At 42.8% G+C, this 17245-nt stretch overlaps 2 protein-coding genes across 2 annotated transcripts in view; both read left to right on the forward strand.

Moving 5' to 3' along the window:
• The first annotated feature begins 1411 nt into the window (after nucleotides 1–1411).
• On the forward strand, nucleotides 1412–7441 carry plrg1 (pleiotropic regulator 1). The gene is made up of 15 exons (XM_017412277.3): nucleotides 1412–1571; nucleotides 1775–1881; nucleotides 2729–2856; nucleotides 3015–3068; nucleotides 3170–3263; nucleotides 3376–3466; nucleotides 4162–4260; nucleotides 4382–4474; nucleotides 5111–5260; nucleotides 5379–5480; nucleotides 6038–6140; nucleotides 6254–6362; nucleotides 6512–6651; nucleotides 6756–6949; nucleotides 7027–7441. Exons 1-15 carry the CDS (start codon nucleotides 1563–1565, stop codon nucleotides 7084–7086), a joined length of 1533 nt encoding a protein of 510 aa, XP_017267766.1. The 5' UTR covers nucleotides 1412–1562; the 3' UTR covers nucleotides 7087–7441.
• Nucleotides 7442–8702: 1261 nt separating this feature from the next.
• The window catches only part of dchs2 (dachsous cadherin-related 2), a 28790-nt gene continuing 20247 nt past the window's right edge, over nucleotides 8703–17245 (forward strand). Inside the window, exons 1-4 of the mRNA XM_017422498.3 lie at nucleotides 8703–10764; nucleotides 13492–13683; nucleotides 14355–14586; nucleotides 15815–16051. Of these exons, the coding sequence (XP_017277987.1) occupies nucleotides 9031–10764; nucleotides 13492–13683; nucleotides 14355–14586; nucleotides 15815–16051 (2395 nt within the window). The 5' untranslated portion in view covers nucleotides 8703–9030. The remainder of the gene's footprint in view (nucleotides 10765–13491; nucleotides 13684–14354; nucleotides 14587–15814; nucleotides 16052–17245) is intronic.

Here is a 17245-nt window from a genome sequence, read left to right on the forward strand (position 1 = left end):
GCCCAAACCTCAGGTTCAGGAAAGCTCTCGTTGCCCTGACAAGGAAAACTATTAATACACTGGTTGGACTTCTAACTGGGCATGACCTGCTCAACCGCCACAAAATGGTGATGGGACCCCATGACAATGATTTGTGTGATGCCTGTGGCATTGAATTAAGGAGCTCTTTGCACTATTTAGGATTTTGTTTGGCTCTGAGCAGCTAGAGAGAAATAATTCTGGAGGAACCCTATATGAATCCCGAGAAGCTTGGAACGCTAAGTGTTTCAGACCTCATGTCCTTCATCAAAGGGACACGAAGTGTCAGGAGGTAAAGGTTCGTCCTGTAACCAGAGGGTTGCCGGTTTGAGCCCCCGCTCCGTCAGTCTCAGCCGTTGTGTCCTTGGGCAAGACACTTCAGCTGCTCTTCCTACTGGTGGTGGTCAGAGGGCTCGGTGGCGCCGGTGTGATGGCAGTCTGACTTCTGTCAGCCCGCCTCAGGGCAGCTGTGGCTACAATGTAGCTTACCGCCATCAGTGTATGAATGTGTGAATGAATGGGTGAATGATTGTAGTGTGAAGCACTTTGGGATCCTTGGACCAAATAAAGCACTATACAAGTGCAAGCCATTTACCATTTGCCATATTTTGGGGAGAGCAATAGGCCCACCTATGAGGGCCCCTGTTCACATGGGTTCTTTACTCATCTCATCTTATCAATATCAATACCAAATGCATATTCAAATCTCAGGTTTGTGCTCAATAGCTCATCCTAGATTAAGTCCATTCAAATTATTTTATGCTTCACTTTTCACCACTGTGTGCCTGATTTCTCAAGGAGCTTTTTCAGACATTATGTTGTAAGAATTTACAGAACACCACGAACAAAAAACAAAGAACATTTTGTGCCACAAATTACAACATTTATTTGCTCTGAGTTTTGATCTAGAAGTATTTGTTCCAATACATCACACACTCCCCTCAGAAACCTCCTGTGGAGTCCAAACTCCACCTGATGTTGAACAGATTTCTGTGCCAAATTTGATAAAAAAGACTTGCATAGAACTAGGAGATTCATTTATACAGCCAGTGACTCTCCTGACTTTAAAACAAAAACGTGTTGCTAACACTGTTCTCACCATATTTGCAGTTATATATAATTTAAAAATCAGTTAGTTCATTTAAATGACCAAATATCAGGATTGTTTGCTTATTCAGTAAATTCCACCACACAGTAAAACTACACACTGCTTCAACAAAGTTCATTATAGAGCTCGGTGCAAATTAAAATGCTATAGGTTATAACATTAAAAATAATGTTTGTTTTTTTCTTATTATATTAATGAGTACAATAGAGCGCAGAAAATTACAATGTAAAAAAGTGACGCTGTCTCCTCCTGACCGACAGGTGGCGCTGATGAGTTTCTGACGTCTTTTTTATTTTTTACATCCGGGTCATCTGTGTCGTCTGGGTTTTAGCGGTGGTTGTATTTGTACGTCTTTTGATCGCTTCCAAGTTGTAGTCATTGAAAGAATAGTCTATTTCTTTTACTTTTGATTACTATCAGTAATTTATTCCCCACAATGACGGAGGTAAGACTTTGTTTAGATTTTATTATTGAATTTTGTTTGACTTTACTCGCGCTAAGAGGATGCGAAACACTGTAGGGGCCTGACTATTTACCGGATAGCTAACACGTTTATTGTTTTTCTGTTTGTACACTTTAAAAAAGTAGGGGTATTTTGTGAAGACTGTTTGGTTCGCTATATTAAAGGACAATTATCACCTCTTACAGGATGTCCAGAAGCACTCGGTCCACACGCTGGTCTTCAGGTCTCTCAAAAGGACCCACGACATGTTTGTGTCCGACCATGCTAAGGGCGTCTCTCAGGATGAAGAAAGGTAAATCAGGCAGACCCCAATCTGCATCTCCTGCCTGGGTGTTAATATATTCTTTAAAATATTTACACATATGGCTAACTGACGTATGGGCAAGCTGTAGTTTTTATGACTTTAATATGAGTTCAGAAAGGAAAGCTAGTAAAAGTTATTAGAGTGATAAAAGCTTCCATTTTAAGTAGAGGTTGTCTGAATCTTATAAAAAATAGAACCAGCCCAGGTTATATCCAGTTCCACCTTGTCAAATAAAAGTTTCTAAATATGACTGCAAACCACAGTCAGGATAGTTATCATGATAACACATTTAAAGCTGAAGATTAATTGTCAAACAAATATTTCTCCTTAAGGATTTATTAGTTTTGACTTTTATTATGATACAACTTTTACTTAAGATTAGTGGTTCTGACACAATATTTAGCTTTTGAAATGTTAAATTTATTTTATTGCTGCAGGTATTTTTTAATGATAAATATAATATTATATATTAGGAGACATCTAAACTATGTTAATCATCTATTTTAATAAAAAATCAACTAAACTTAAGTTAATCTTTCGTAACATTAGTATTATGCTAAAAAGTAACATATAGATGTTCAAAATAATGGATTATTATTATTGATGCAGTAAAGCCAAATTTTCCTCATTTTCTCTTCTGATATCACTATCATCTGTGTGAGGATCAAGGCCAGTGTGAGTCCGTTGGGTTGACCAAATGCATTATTAACATGCAGAACGTGAAAGCATGGTACCTGAAATATAATGGCCCATCATTCATGCAATGGTGACATCCTCAGCTTGTAACATAATCTTTTGTTGGATACAAACCCTTTATTCTCTTCTGTGTCTGCAGCCATAAACTGAAGATGGGTGTAAAACTAAAGGTAGAGTACGGTCCAGTTTTACACATTCCCATTTTGAAAGAGGGGAAAGATCGAGTCTCACATTTTCCTGACGGCCAGCAAAGCTACACACATCCAGGTAAGCAGGAAACTGACGTGTGTAACCCTGAGTTGGTTAACACTCAACCAGTAGAGCCATGATGAAAGGAAGAGAACATTTTTTTATGTGGTGGTCTTTTTTTATCAATGTTTGTGCTAAAAATTCTTTATTTTCCATTTTGGACAATTTTATTTTAGGTGATGACCCTGAATACCTGATTACAGGGACACATGCTTATCCCTCTGGACCTGGTAGGTACTATTTCTTTTTCCAAGACTAAAATGTTTCGTCTGTCACAGTAAGCCGAGTTGCCATTGCTTCGGAGCTAATAGCAGCAACTTTCACTCAACAGGACTGGCACTGACAGCCGACACAAAGATGCACAGGAATCCCAGCGAGGCAGGCGTGCACTCCATGGCGCTGGCTTTACCACCGTCGCAAGCAAGGTGAACTTTTCTGGGAATACTGAATCTTTGGCAAGAATTTGAGATAAAAGCCTACGTTGAAGAGAACTGGATTCGCTTATTCAGAGATGTCTTCTCTGTCGTTCGCCTCCAGGCAGGACGCCAGCCGCACTGCAGCCAGCGTTGCAGAGATCCATCGACACGCTGGAGGAGCAGAAAGAGTTCACCCTCAGTCCACTGCAGTGGTAGGTCACAGTGTATGCCCACAGTCACCCGATGGCATCGTTTATTTGTTTTTCTGGAAGAAGTGTGCAGCTGATAAACAAAAGGGTTGTTTGTTTCTTTTAAAGTGGGGGTTGTGTGAAATACGTATGAGCGGTTAGTATCTTATCTGCAGTAGACAACAGTCGGAGAGCACTCTGTTTATTTGTAACATGCAGACTAGAGACGGGGCAGTTACTGACTTCCAGTGGTTGTAAACACCTGACCTGCTGATTGGGATTTCAGCCCATTTTTTTGTATAAACTATAACTAACAGAATACAGAAAATATATATTTAGATTTCTGGTTGATTTCTTTTACAATCTTAGCCTGTAAAGCTGTCTGAAACAAGTGAAGCAGAGTGAAAATACACAGTAAAGCTAAAGATTATGATGTGTATTTCTGTACTGATGCAGCTGTTCAGTTACCAGTTTAACTTTGTTCGTTTAACCACGTATTTATGGAAGAGCTGTAAATCTTTTTGACATTTCAGTTGTTCCAGAAGACAAAAACATTGTCTTTATTCTGAGTGTTGGTTAGCGTTAATTTGCTCATCACAAATAAATTCTCATTCTTCAGACAGACTGATGGCTGCTGATAAGACACTGACTGCCCATTCACACAACCTCACATTCTAAAAATTACAATAAATATCTCTTTTAATGTGTTTTTTATTTAGTCGCTCATCGATGGAAGTGGCACCAGAAATTCAGCCCTCATGAGGAGAGCTCCGACGATGCCCAAACCTCAGTGGCATCCTCCGTGGAAACTGTTTCGGGTATCTATAAACCACGTCACAAGTTATCTTTCGTTTGTTGTCAGTGCATGAATAAAGAGTGGAGCTTGTACCAGGACCGTGCGTCCTGTGGTATTTACCTGTAATAAATGTGATCTGACAGGTCATCAGTGGTCACCTGGGCTGGGTGAGATCTATTGCTGTGGAGCCTGGAAATCAGTGGTTTGTCACGGGCTCTGCTGACAGAACTATAAAGGTGAGAGGTGTTGCATCTATCTGGTACCATCGGTTATGTTTTAGTTATTCATGTAAAGTTAAAAGTAAAACCAGATATTTATTCATTTTTCTCCACAGTTGATTAGTTTTTAGTTTAAAACCCAGTTTGTTCTGAGCATAAACACTTCTTTTTGATTGTGGGAACAACATCTTGATGACAAAATAAGTCTTTTATCACTTCAAACTGCCTCCTATCGTCTTTATCAGCTGGTTAAAGTTACTTCACACAGGTTTGATTCATAGCCCAAAAAACAACACAAATTCTTAGCACCTTTTTAAAGTTTGAATTTGACCTCACTTGTGTCAGTAAATCGTGTCTGTATTTATTCTGTTCAGACCTGCTCTTGATTCCTTCCTGCTTTTTTTGCCCAGAACACATTTGTACTTTTTAAGTTATTATATTTGTGAGGGTGTAGCTGTCACAGAATGGCAGCATTAATGCAGTACCAGTAACAGCGACTGTTTCTGTCAGACTGTCATGTAATTTTAAAAAAAAGTCTCTTTTTTGGTATCTAAAGGTTTCACGGTCACATCATGGTGGCACTTGAAGAAACAGTTGATGAGGAAAGTTTCTGCTGTGATCCTGAGATAACCCAGAGGCTGTTTGTCTCTACAGATCTGGGACCTGGCGAGTGGAAAACTCAAGCTGTCTCTGACCGGACACATCAGCACGGTCCGAGGCGTGGCGGTGAGCAGCCGCAGCCCCTACCTCTTCTCCTGTGGAGAGGATAAGCAGGTCAAATGTTGGGATCTGGAGTACAACAAGGTACACTCTTCAAATAAGCTGTTCGAGTCATTTTCACATCTCATTAAATGCAAGAATATTATTTTGGTTATTTTTGTCCTAGTTGTGGTATTTTGACGGTATCCGTTTGTCTTTTTAGGTAATCAGGCACTACCACGGACACCTCAGTGCTGTGTACGATTTGGATCTGCATCCAGCCATCGACGTGCTCGTGACGTGCAGCAGAGACGCCTCAGCGAGGGTGAGCTCTGAGCTCGAGTTGTGTTAAAATAAATGACTTGGATTACGCTGCCAGACCTGCCCTGTTAGAGCGGACATGGAGGGACTTGGAGGGAGGACAGAGGACACAGAAGACAGAGTTAGATGGAGGAGGATGACTCGCTGTAGCGATCCCTGAAAAGGAAATGTCAGAAAGAAGATCATTAGCCAAGCCCAACACATCGTTGTGACAAAACATTGTCGGCTTCATGAGGACTTCTTAATTTTAATGTCAGTTAAAAGACTTGTAAGAGCCATACGGGTCTCATAAAATCAGATTTTCCTGAGCCTTAAACAGGCTCGCCCTCACATTACAGTAATATCAGTTAACATCCAAATCTGTCTGCTTTGAGCTGAGCTAAGGATGTGCTCTTCAGTTCAAATATCTCTTATCACCATGAAAATGATGGTTTCAGTTGAACCACACGGCAGGTGGTAATTACAGTGGTGTACGTTATCATGAGATTATCCTTCAGTCGTGAAACTAGTTTCATCTTTGTCATTTTAAGTCCTTACTGACTGGATTTCCTCCTGTTTCAGGTGTGGGACATCAGGACAAAAGCCAACGTGCACACACTTACCGGTCACACCAACACCGTGGCTACGGTCAGGTGTCAGGCAGCAGAGCCACAAATCATCACTGGTAACTTCAAAATACTCATTAAGAAGACGGCATTTACTGTAAAGTTGAAACCTACGGGTTATCTCTCGTTATTAATTGTTGACTTATAAGTGATTGTTGTTTTTTGTTTCCAGGCAGCCACGATGCAACCATCAGACTGTGGGACCTGATCGCTGGGAAAACCAGAGCAACTCTGACAAACCACAAGAAGTCTGTCCGAACTCTGGTGCTGCACCCCAGACAGTGAGTCCACCCTTCCAGACAAACGACACAAAGAAAACTACATTTAAGAGTCATTTCTGTACAAACTTATCCAAAGCAGCAGGACAAACAGGATTACACCTGGATTGTAGTAATTATATAATCCCTGAGATTTTGTTCTTGTGCTGCAGATACACGTTTGCATCAGGATCAGCTGATAACATCAAGCAGTGGCGGTTCCCAGACGGCAACTTCATCCAGAATCTGTCGGGTCATAACGCCATCATCAACACTCTTGCTGTTAACTCTGACGGCGTGTTGGTGTCTGGAGGTAAAACAACGCGTCTCATAGCTTGTTTTTCTGTTTCTCTCCGCCTCGCGTGTTCGATCAGACGGACATTGAGCTCGTTCTCTGTTGCGTTCGTGTCGCTGCAGCCGACAATGGAACCATGCACATGTGGGACTGGAGGACGGGCTACAACTTCCAGCGGATTCACGCAGCTGTGCAGCCCGGATCCCTGGACAGCGAGTCGGGCATCTTCGCCTGCGTGTTCGACAACTCGGAGAGCCGACTGATCACCGCCGAGGCCGACAAGACCATCAAGGTTTACAAGGAGGACGACATGGCCGTGAGTTGAAATGCGCCTCCGTGTGGCTCTCCGGGTAACGAGGCGATGAGTTAACCGCGTTGTTTTCTTTCTTTTAGACCGAAGAGACCCACCCAGTCAACTGGAAGCCAGAAATCCTCAAGAGAAAAAGATTCTGAAATTTCTTCTTTCTTTTTGTTTGTATTCCTGTCAGTTTCTGCTCTCCTCACACCCAGCAGGTTTTATTTGTTCGAGCTTTATTATTTTTTTTTAAAAGCGTTTGCAGTCCTCGCTGTACGACGTCGGTTCTGTAAAGCTGCCACTCTGAACTGCCGGGAACGTCTCGATGATTCCTCCTCTCTGAGGACTCGTTGTCTGTCTGCTCCACCAACAGGAGAGAAAATCTATTTTGTGTTGCTTTAATAGCACGGCTAGCTGTACAGACTTAAAAGCAAACATTTCCCTTTGTTCCGACTTGGAATGTGAGGTTTATTTTGCTCCATTTTAATAAAGACAGCATCATTTCTATACATGGTTTTTGTAATCGTGTCTTTCTGCACTCACCCGGGGATCTGTCGGTGGCTGTGCTGCTGTAAGATTTCCAGCCTTGATCCACGGCATGAAGCTCAGAAACCTGATCGCCTGTGAGGTCGGCAGGAGAACACCTCACTGTTTGATCCAGTCATTAATAAGTCTCCATTTTTAATCACAGCCGTATTTCAGCGTTCTTATAAAAGAATTAAAGAGCCATGGAATTCGTACTGTTTGCACAAACGCAGAAAAGCAGAATGTTTTCTTTTATTGACTCGATCCAGTTTTAACTGGAGGAGCTTGTGGGTTTATTTTTGAGCTTGTTTCTGATGTTTTTTCAGCGTTTTATTAAAATACCTTTTTTCCAAAAGTCTCTCTGGGAGAAGAATGAAAAATGAAACTATTTTTCCACTTCAAGAAAAGGAAACCACAGTTTTGTTTTTAAATTGAAGCTCTGCTCAGATTCAGGGTCCTCTTGGAGGATTTTTGGTGTTTGAGTTGGTTGTTACGGACAGCTCCAATAAAATAAAAAGAATAAACACCTTTTATTTTATATTTTGTACATTTATTGTAAAGCTCTGCTGATGTTAGGTACTTTCTAAATTTCACAACACATTTTGTATTTGTTACAGGAGAATTAACTCACAAATCAAGGGGTTCACACATTTGGATGTTCCTGAAGCAAGAACCGTTTTCTTTGCTCCTTTGGTGCAGAAAATTTGCCACATTGTGTAATTACTCTGCCTCTTCATGTCAGAGATACTTGGACCCTTGAAAACTTTTTAAGGTCTTAGCTTAAACACACTTCTTTGTTTTGGCTTTTAATCCCAGGTGGCTTTAACTGGGTCAACAGGGATTAAAAATCATGGAAGTTGTTTGTTTATAAATAAATTTGACCTTAATCTAACTGCACTTTGCTTTAAAGTCAGAGCAAGACTACAGCACAAAAAAACCACAGAGATTTTTTAATTATTATTTTATTGTATTAATTGTACAGGTTGAAGACTGCAGGGAGACTTTTGAGTGTTGCACTTTTCTTCTGTCGCCAGCAGAGGGAGCCATTCCAACACTTTTTGAGCTGAGGACTCATTAATCTCCTTCGTGTTTGATCATTTGAGCCACTTCAGGCCAGTTTAAATCTCTGCTCTTGTTCTTACAGCCGCCCTCTTTGCTCCCCGGCTCATTTTGATCTTCAGCAGGTCAGACGTGATGCGCCACCTGGCCTACATTAGAAGTAATCTGTCGGCCTAATTACATCCAAACTAATCAGGGCCACAGATGGAGCCGATCAGCGCGGTGGTGTGTGTGTGTGTGAGGGAGGGAGGGTTCTGACTGTGAGGAGGAGCGTTCAGTGCGCGTTTGGCACTTTGAGGTGCCATGTTGTGTGTATGTGTGTGTGAGAGAGAGAGACTCCAGTGGATTTAAATGGTTTTTGGGCTTTTAGATTTTAACACGTCCTGCGCGTTAAAATGCCGGATTTGTCTGCTTTTGTTTTATTAAAAAAATGGCTCTGAAACCTGACTAGGAGTTCGGGTTCTGATGCAGAGAGATGCGGTCTGACCTCAGGGTCTTCAAGCCAGCGAACCAGAGCCATGCGTAAAGGAGGAATGGGTCGCCAGAACGCCCTGTCCGCGCTCGTCCTGGCGCTGCTTTGCGCGCGCTCTCTCGGACAGGTGTTCAACCTGTCGCTCTCTGTGAAAGAGGGCCTGCCCGCCAAGACCATCGTGGGGGACCTGGGCGCGGTTTTAGCCGAACCCAGCACCGGGTTCTTCATCTCGGAGAGCAGAGACTCGTACGTGTTCAGGGACCTGGAGATAGACGCGGACAGGGGCCTCATCTCCACGGCTGTGGTCCTGGACCGGGAGAGCAGGGACAGGTACGAGTTTGTGGCAGCCACCCTCACCGGAGAGATGATCAGGGTGAGGATAGAGGTGGAAGACGTGAACGACCACTCACCTGTGTTTCCCGCTGAGGAGGTGCTGTTGGAGATATCGGAGTTAAGCCCACTGGGGAGCCGGTTTCAACTCGAAGGTGCCAAGGACCTGGATGAGGGTGAGTTTGGTACTCGGGGTTACAGGGTCACCGAGATGCAGATGGGTGAGCTCTTCCAGCTGGATTACCGCAGTGGATCTGAGAACCAGCACAGCCTGGATCTCGTTCTGAAACAGAGAGTAGACAGAGAAACGCATGACTTCTACGTTCTGACAATAGAGGCCTTCGACGGCGGGGTCCCTGCCAAGACGGGGACCCTGCGGGTGAACGTCCGCATCCTGGATGAGAACGACAACCCGCCTGTGTTCAACCAGTCCGAGTACCACGTCTCAGTGGGGGAGGACGCTCCTACGGGCTCCATCATCTGCCAGGTGCACGCCTCGGACCGTGACCTGGGAGACAACGGCAGAGTCACCTATGAGATCAACAGGCGGCAGAGTGACCCCGACCATGTGTTCTCCATCAACGGAACCACCGGACTGGTTCATCTGAACAAGCAGCTCGACTTCGAGGCTCAGCCGTTTCACGAGCTGATCATCAGCGCCAGGGACAACGGAGCTCAGCCCGAGTTCAGCAGCACCTTTGTGGGGGTCAGGGTGCTGAACGTCAACGACAACTGCCCCACCATCAGCGTGCTCTTCCTCAGTGAGACAGGAGACGCGGCGGTGTCCGAGGCAGCTGCAGTTGGCGATTACGTGGCTCGGATCTCTGTGTCAGACCCGGACTTTGAGGATGAGAAGGTCGCTGTTACTCTGGAGGGAGGGGATGGGAAGTTTACCCTGAAGCAGACAGACGACTTCCTGTATGCCTTGTGTGTAAACTCAGAGCTGGACAGGGAGGAGAAGGACCTCTACGAGCTAAAGGTCCAAGCGTCCGATTTAGGAAGTCCTCCACTGAGCAGTGAGGTGGTTTTCCTCCTGAAGGTGTCTGACACCAACGACTGCCACCCAGTCTTTGAGAAAGACGTTTACGTCATAAGCATCGCCGAGGATGCTCCTGTGGGGAGTTCCCTCGTCCAGGTTCAGGCCCGGGACACAGATGAAGGTGTCAACTCAGACGTCAGATACTCCATCATGAAGTCGCAGCAGGACGACCTGATCGGCGTCGACTCCGAGTCAGGCCTGATCACCACGGCTGCAGCTCTGGACAGAGAGCGCCAGGTGGAGGTGTGGTTCCTGGTCGTGGCAGCGGATAGAGGGGACCCGGCTCTGTCCTCCACGGCGACCGTCACAGTGCTGGTGGAGGATGTCAACGACAACGAGCCGCTGTTCCAGCAGCAGCTGTACAACGTGTCCATACCAGAGCACAGTGACGTTGGAAGCTGCTTTTTACAAGTACGTAGGAGAAAAGTTAACTCAACAGTCTGCAACAACCATCTTTCCTACAGGAGCATTACTCTGAGGACCGAGGCCTTTTAGGGACCTGACAGGAAATCCTGAAAGGTTCAAAAACAGGATTAGATCCTTTAAAACAGAGGTTTTTGGAAAGTATATTTAATATGAACCAGTAATAATTATTATCTCAGTAGTTGTAGATCGCCCTTTGACCTCAGTCTGCAGGCATGGATGAGCTCATGCACGGGTGTCAAACTCCAGTTCTTCAGTAGCTGATGTCCTATCAGTTTTAGTTGTTTTCTTTTGCTCCAACACACCATCAAATGACTGATTTCCTTCCTCAGCACGTCACAGAATAGTAACCCCCTATCTCCCCCACACCCCAAGGATGAGAGTTTGACACCTGTGAGCTAACAGTTCATGCAAACACTATTTTATAAACTTTTACATCACCATCCGTTTTATCATTGCACTGTTTTTCTAGCGGAAATATTGCGACATTCCTGCAGGAAGTGTCCCGTGCTGCCCTGGAGGTGCTAAAGCTAGCTGCTGCTGCCAATTGCACTTGCAAATATCCCCTAAGATTATTGTGTAATGTGAACGTCACTGTGATAAACATGTTTATCAAACAGCTCCTGCATGAAATGCTCTGACAGTGTTTGATGTCGGAGTTGTTTTGAATGAGTTAGATCCACTTTGGACTTGGTCGGACTAGCCGTTAGCTCGTCAGTCCGGACAGAGTTCAACTCAGTTTCTGCAGACTGAGGTGGTTCAAAGAGCTGTCTGCAACTGGTAAGATATAACATGGTCACCTCTTTTCCTTAAAACCCCACTTCAGAAGATCTGAGCTGTAGCTGCTAAGAATCGTGCTTCAGTTTGGGTTCTCATATTTTGATCACCTTCACATAAAAAAAAATCTAATAAAAATGGATTTAAGGCCCAGCAGCAGTTTCTCCTTTCAGAAACACCTTTTTGTTTACTCTGACAAATCCACTAAACACTCCATAAATGATTTACTTCTGGTTTTATTGAGGAAGTGGTTGGCAGCGAGTTTTATAGGTCGTCCAACGGAACAAGATGACATCAAATAATTTTACTACAAGTTTCACTGCTTTAAATACATTTTAGGTAAATCGTTCAGGTAAAAACCTTTTTAACAAACTGGAACCTCTCTGCTTATTCTGATGTGTTTGTCAGCTCGTGGATAAACAACACAGTCAGATATTTATTGCTCGCTTTTTCTCAGATCGTCCTGTTTTTCTGTGAAATTCTGGAATAATTATTAGTAAGAGGCCCCCATGCCCTGGAAAGGCCGCAGTCTTGTCCCGTTCAGAACCTCCTCCCGCCGCCCTGCTCAGCGCTCTCTGCCTGCTGTGTCTATTATTTATCTTGTCAGACAAAAGTGCCTGTTTTCATCCAGTCTGTCCGCACAAAGACGTCAGTGTTCCCTGTGAACGCGCACGACGTGCAGCCTTCTCAGCTCCGCTTTGTGGCCTTCGTATGACGGACGTGATGCTCCGTGCCACTCTCCTGCAGCCTGGCAGAAACATTAACACACACACACCATTACAAAAGACGCTTTCTTTTACTGAGCTTTTTCTCTAAACACAAAATGTATTAATATAACTGTTGTTTTCACGCTGACCCTTAAGTGTGTTTTTGTTTGTTTGTTTTAAATGAAGACAGTAGTCCTATCAGTTGATTTATTGTATAAATCAATATAAAGTACAGAGTAAAGTTTGTTAAAAAGGTGGTCAGAAAACGAGCAATTAAAGGTCTGTAATGCCTTGAAGGAATGCTTATCACCCCTCACCTTTTATGGCAGAATTCTCAACTAAAATCGTCTGAGAAGGATCGGAAGGATAGTCATTTTGGTCAAACCTTATAAATACTTAAATTCGAGCTGCGATCGCGCTCAAATATTGTGCTGAGGATGACTCTCCGCTACTACCACACTAGATTTTAGCTTAATATTTGTGAAATGGACTGAAATGTAGTGATTTTTATGTTTCATAAGGTTGATTTGCTTTCGCTAGTCCAAAAGTTGAATGTAGACATGCATTCAGTGATTACTTTCGGAGTTTCATTCAAACCCATCCTCTGATTGATGAAATATTTTGCTAACACTACAGACAAACAGACACTCAGATGTGGTCAAACACCCTTACTGCCGCTTCGCCTTCAGCGGCGCCGATAAACATGTTAAAATGTAAAGGATGTTTGACTGAAAAGTGATGACCTCATCATGCAGACGCTGTTTTTTCCCGCTGACTCACGCGGCTGGTTGAAGTAACTCAGGTTTCTGGTTGGATTTGTGCTGCAGCGCACGTCTGATCGAACCTTGACCTGATCTGTGCGCAGCGTCCTGTGGTCAGAGGTCATCCTTCTCCGAGGCGTTATCATCTTTACGACCGGAAAATAAAACCGTCTCACTGTAAAGTCAGACATAAAGGGAGCTCCGGCAGAACAGTATTCTGTTCTCCCCCTGCGGTGACGGTCCTCGCCCTCTTATTGCAAGACTGTTTTATGTTTTTATTATTTTGACGGAACAGGAAGAGCGTTATGATCCTCAAGAAGAGTAAATGGAAAAGGCTGAGGGTCATCCCCTCATGGCACCAGAATGCACGAGATCAACCAACTATCAGGCACAGAAAAATAAACACAAACAAACACAAACAAAAAGTATATGTTTAGATGACGACTTCTTCCTTCCTGCCTTTGCTGTAGGTTGTTGCCACGGACGCAGACAGCCCGGAGTTCGGGGCCCTGCTCTACTCTCTGTCCGATGGCTTTGACAACCAGGAGAAACACCCGCTCTTCCAAATCCAGCCGCACACCGGAGAGATGTGTGTCGCCCAGGACATTGACCGAGACTCGGGGCAGACGGTCCACGACATCGTGGTCAAAGCCGAAGATCCCGTGAGTCAAGTCTGCGGGATGATCGGAACCAATGACGGAATGCAGAGGGAACGCTGAGCTGAAGCTGGGCGGTTCAAGCTAAAAGGAGCAAAATATTAGCTAAAGGCTGAAGGGAGCAAAATAACAGCAAAAAGTGGCAAAATGCTGGCTAAAAGCAACAAAAGGCTAGCTAAAGGCTAAGAGTAGCAAAGAGATAGCTATAGGTAGCAGGCTAAGGCTAAGGCTAAGTAAAAGCTATAGTTGCAGAACGGTAGCTAAAAGAAGCTAAGGCCTAGCTAAAAGCTAAATGTAGCAAAAGGCTAGCTAAATGCGAAAGTTGTGAAATTTAAGCTAAAAGAGACTAAAGGCTAGCTAAAGCCTGGACTTTGCAGAACTGTAGCTAATTAGCATAAAAATTACACAAATAGAGTAAATATGCTGAAGCAGATTTTAAAGAGAACAATGTTTTTATAGAAACCAAAGAGTTCTCTGTGTATTTCTATGAGGATATATTTGTAAATAAGGTTACATTTTTTGAAACATTTTGGAATAAATGTTACAAAAACCAAGTCCTCCTAGCACCCGCCTCCTGAAAAAGGCAAACTGTTTTGATATCTGAATGGCTAAAAACAAAATTTTAACAAACCATGAAGATCAACGTGTCTCTTCATGAACTCTGTTCTGTGTTCCAGGGAGGCCTGAGCGCTCAGGCCTACGTTCACGTTGAGATCGAAGACGTGAACGACAACCCCCCGGTGTTCAGCCCTGAGGAGTACACGGTGAGCGTCGGCAGCCACGCTCCGCCCGGAACAGAACTCGGTCATGTTGTTGCTACGGACCGAGACGCTGGCAGATTCGGCCGGGTCACCTACCACATCCGACCTGGAGACGTGTCCGCCTTGTTCACGCTGGATACACAGACAGGTGAAGACGTTTGGCAAATTTACCACTGTATGTCCAACATACCCAGAGTCTGTATCGAAAGCTACCATTTATGTTATAAAACTGTGTTTGGATGTCTTTCCAAGCTTGATTTGTCACTTAGATTCATCCACTAATCTTGAAGTAACTTGGTTGAGTGGCAGCTGTTGTTTTCAGGGATTAACAGGTTGTTAATTTATTTAAGTCCCAGGATACGATCAGCATTGTCACCGCTCAGCAGGGGCAGAGCAGAGAGCCTAAAAGCTTTAGGATTTATGCATAGCTACACAGAAGCATTAAACAGAAGTCAAAATAAATCAAAATAAACAAAATTATTATTGTACCACTTTTAATCATTATCCTACACGCACTTGAAAGTGCCCACTTCCTGTTTAAACACAGCATCAGCAGTTTTCTGGACTTTTTTTGGAGCTTGCAGACAACTAAAATCAGCTTAAATGTTTGAAGTGTGGTTTTGTGGAAAGAGCATGAACTGCTGATAGCTTTCTGAGCCAACTTTGTTTGGAGAAATGGAGTCTAATTGATGAGCGAACGGCCAAGACAAAAGTGGATCGCTGCCGTTTTAAAGCAATCCCAAACTTTAAAAGTGTCATAGTGGCTCAATCAAACACTAACTCCTAAATGTTTACGTCACAGTCAATTTCACATTACTTGGTTATTCTGGGATATTTTTTGTCCAAAGTGTTTCCAGCTACACAGGAAAAGTTACAGCCAGCTGCTGCTGCCACTATTTGTTAGTTTTAGGGATTGGGGGCTGTTGTAAGACGGCACCAATGCCCTTAGATCTCGGGCCCTCTCAGACTAGCCGGTAGCTTGTCAATCCATTCAGAATTAAACTGATTCTCCAAACTGAGGTCATTCAAGGAGCTATCTACAGCAGGTAAGATATTCACTGTTTGTTACCTTTCCACAGAACCCAACTTTATGAGAGCTGAAGTCAAATCTAATTTTTAATCATAGTAAAAGCTAAAATATTGCTGTTTTTGTGCAGAGTAATCTTTAATATGTTTATGTTCATACTGTGTTTTTGTGATATTGATTTAATGCTGCCGGCTTGATTAGGCCTCTTGTTAAAAGGAAGCTCAAAGGAACTCATTGAAACTGCTTGTTTGTTTGTTCAAATGACTGCCTAGAACTTAAAATCCCAAAGAAAAGCGCAAGAGGTGAAAAGCAGCTCAACCCTCAGTAAAGTAAGCGATTGTTTCCATAGGAACGCTCTTCCTGAACGCCTCTCTGACCCACCTGAGTGCATCTAGCATGAAGCTCTTCATAACCGCTCAGGATGACGAAGGCCTGACCTCACCTCGACCTGCGAAGGTCACCGTGAATGTTCTGCAAAGTTCTCAGGCTCCGGCGGTGTTCCACAGGTCACGCTACACCTTTACAGTGCCCGAAGACGCACCCGTGGGGACATCTGTGGGGACGGTGGAGGCCAACAACCCAGCCGGTGAGCATTTATCTGCCTGGTTTCTTACAGTCCTGAAGATTTAGTTACTGATAGTAATCAGATTACTTGAGTGCAGAAACGTATGTTTATGTTGGGGCGTGATGGTCGGCAGTGTTTTAATGTTCTGCTGTCCATCGTACCTCAAACAAACTGCATCAACCTTATCAGGTTATTGTAAATTTTGTGATTTTTTTAACCAGAGTTTCCTGTTTCTTCTAAAAATATATAAATAAAATGAAAAATAAGGCAAGCAGAAAAATGATATTTAGGTTACAAACACCTGGTTACCTGGTTCTGGCCTGAAATGTGCCAACTTTTTCAATTTCCATGGATTTAAGCAAAGGTCAAAATGAAAAAAAAACATCACTTTCATTTTTAAATCTCATAAACTGAAACATTGAAGCTACTTTTCAGACTTTTTTTGTTAATAAAAATGTGTTTAAATGTGTTTGAGGTGATTTAGATTGTAGCTGCTAAACAGAAACAGACATGAGCATAACTATAAATTTATGTGATTTGGAAACATTTATAAAAGTGTCATATTTTTTAACATTTCATTAGATGTGACATAGTTTATATTTAGCCAGTTCTGGCTTTTATTAGAGGCCAGTTAAATTGTAATGTAAATCAGACAAAATATCCACCTTACATGATATCTATTCTCTAATTTGCCACATTAAGCCTTTATTTGTCCATTTTAAATCATTTTCTGTTATTTAAACGACATGCGTTGAAATTATTTACATCCTTTTACACATCAATCATAAAATTTGACAAAAATATTCTTAATTTTATTGATTTTTGTCACATCTCAGCAACTGTCAGGAGTTTTTTATGGAAGAAACTTAATCTCTGATTCATCCTTTTTATATATATAAACTTTCTATTAAAAAATACATAGAAAAAAATACAGTTTATATATAAATTCTAGTCACTTTGAGACTCTGGCAGGAAGTGAGAAATAAAGAGAAATGCCACAGTTTAATTTTTAACACTTATTTACATTAGTATATATAAAACAGTAATACGTAAAGACTTTAACTCTATTGTTCTTAGAAGTTTAACATTGTTATAAATCTTCAAACAGGCTGGTGATTTATTTTTATCTGATTCTCTGCATGTTTGTCAGGTAGTTCACCGTAATTGTGTCTAATGTGTTTCAGCATCATATTTTCATATTTCTGGTCTCTGGAA

This window comes from Kryptolebias marmoratus, linkage group LG3, assembly GCF_001649575.2.
Source record: "Kryptolebias marmoratus isolate JLee-2015 linkage group LG3, ASM164957v2, whole genome shotgun sequence".
Classification (NCBI taxonomy): Eukaryota; Metazoa; Chordata; class Actinopteri; order Cyprinodontiformes; family Rivulidae; genus Kryptolebias; species Kryptolebias marmoratus.

What these genes read in the sequence shown, in the direction of transcription:
- plrg1 (XM_017412277.3), top strand. An exon ending in TGCTTATCCCTCTGGACCTG is followed by an intron (nt 3,069 to 3,169) that starts GTAGGTACTATT and finishes TTCACTCAACAG; the next exon opens with GACTGGCACTGACAGCCGAC. An exon ending in ACAAGGAGGACGACATGGCC is followed by an intron (nt 6,950 to 7,026) that starts GTGAGTTGAAAT and finishes TCTTTCTTTTAG; the next exon opens with ACCGAAGAGACCCACCCAGT.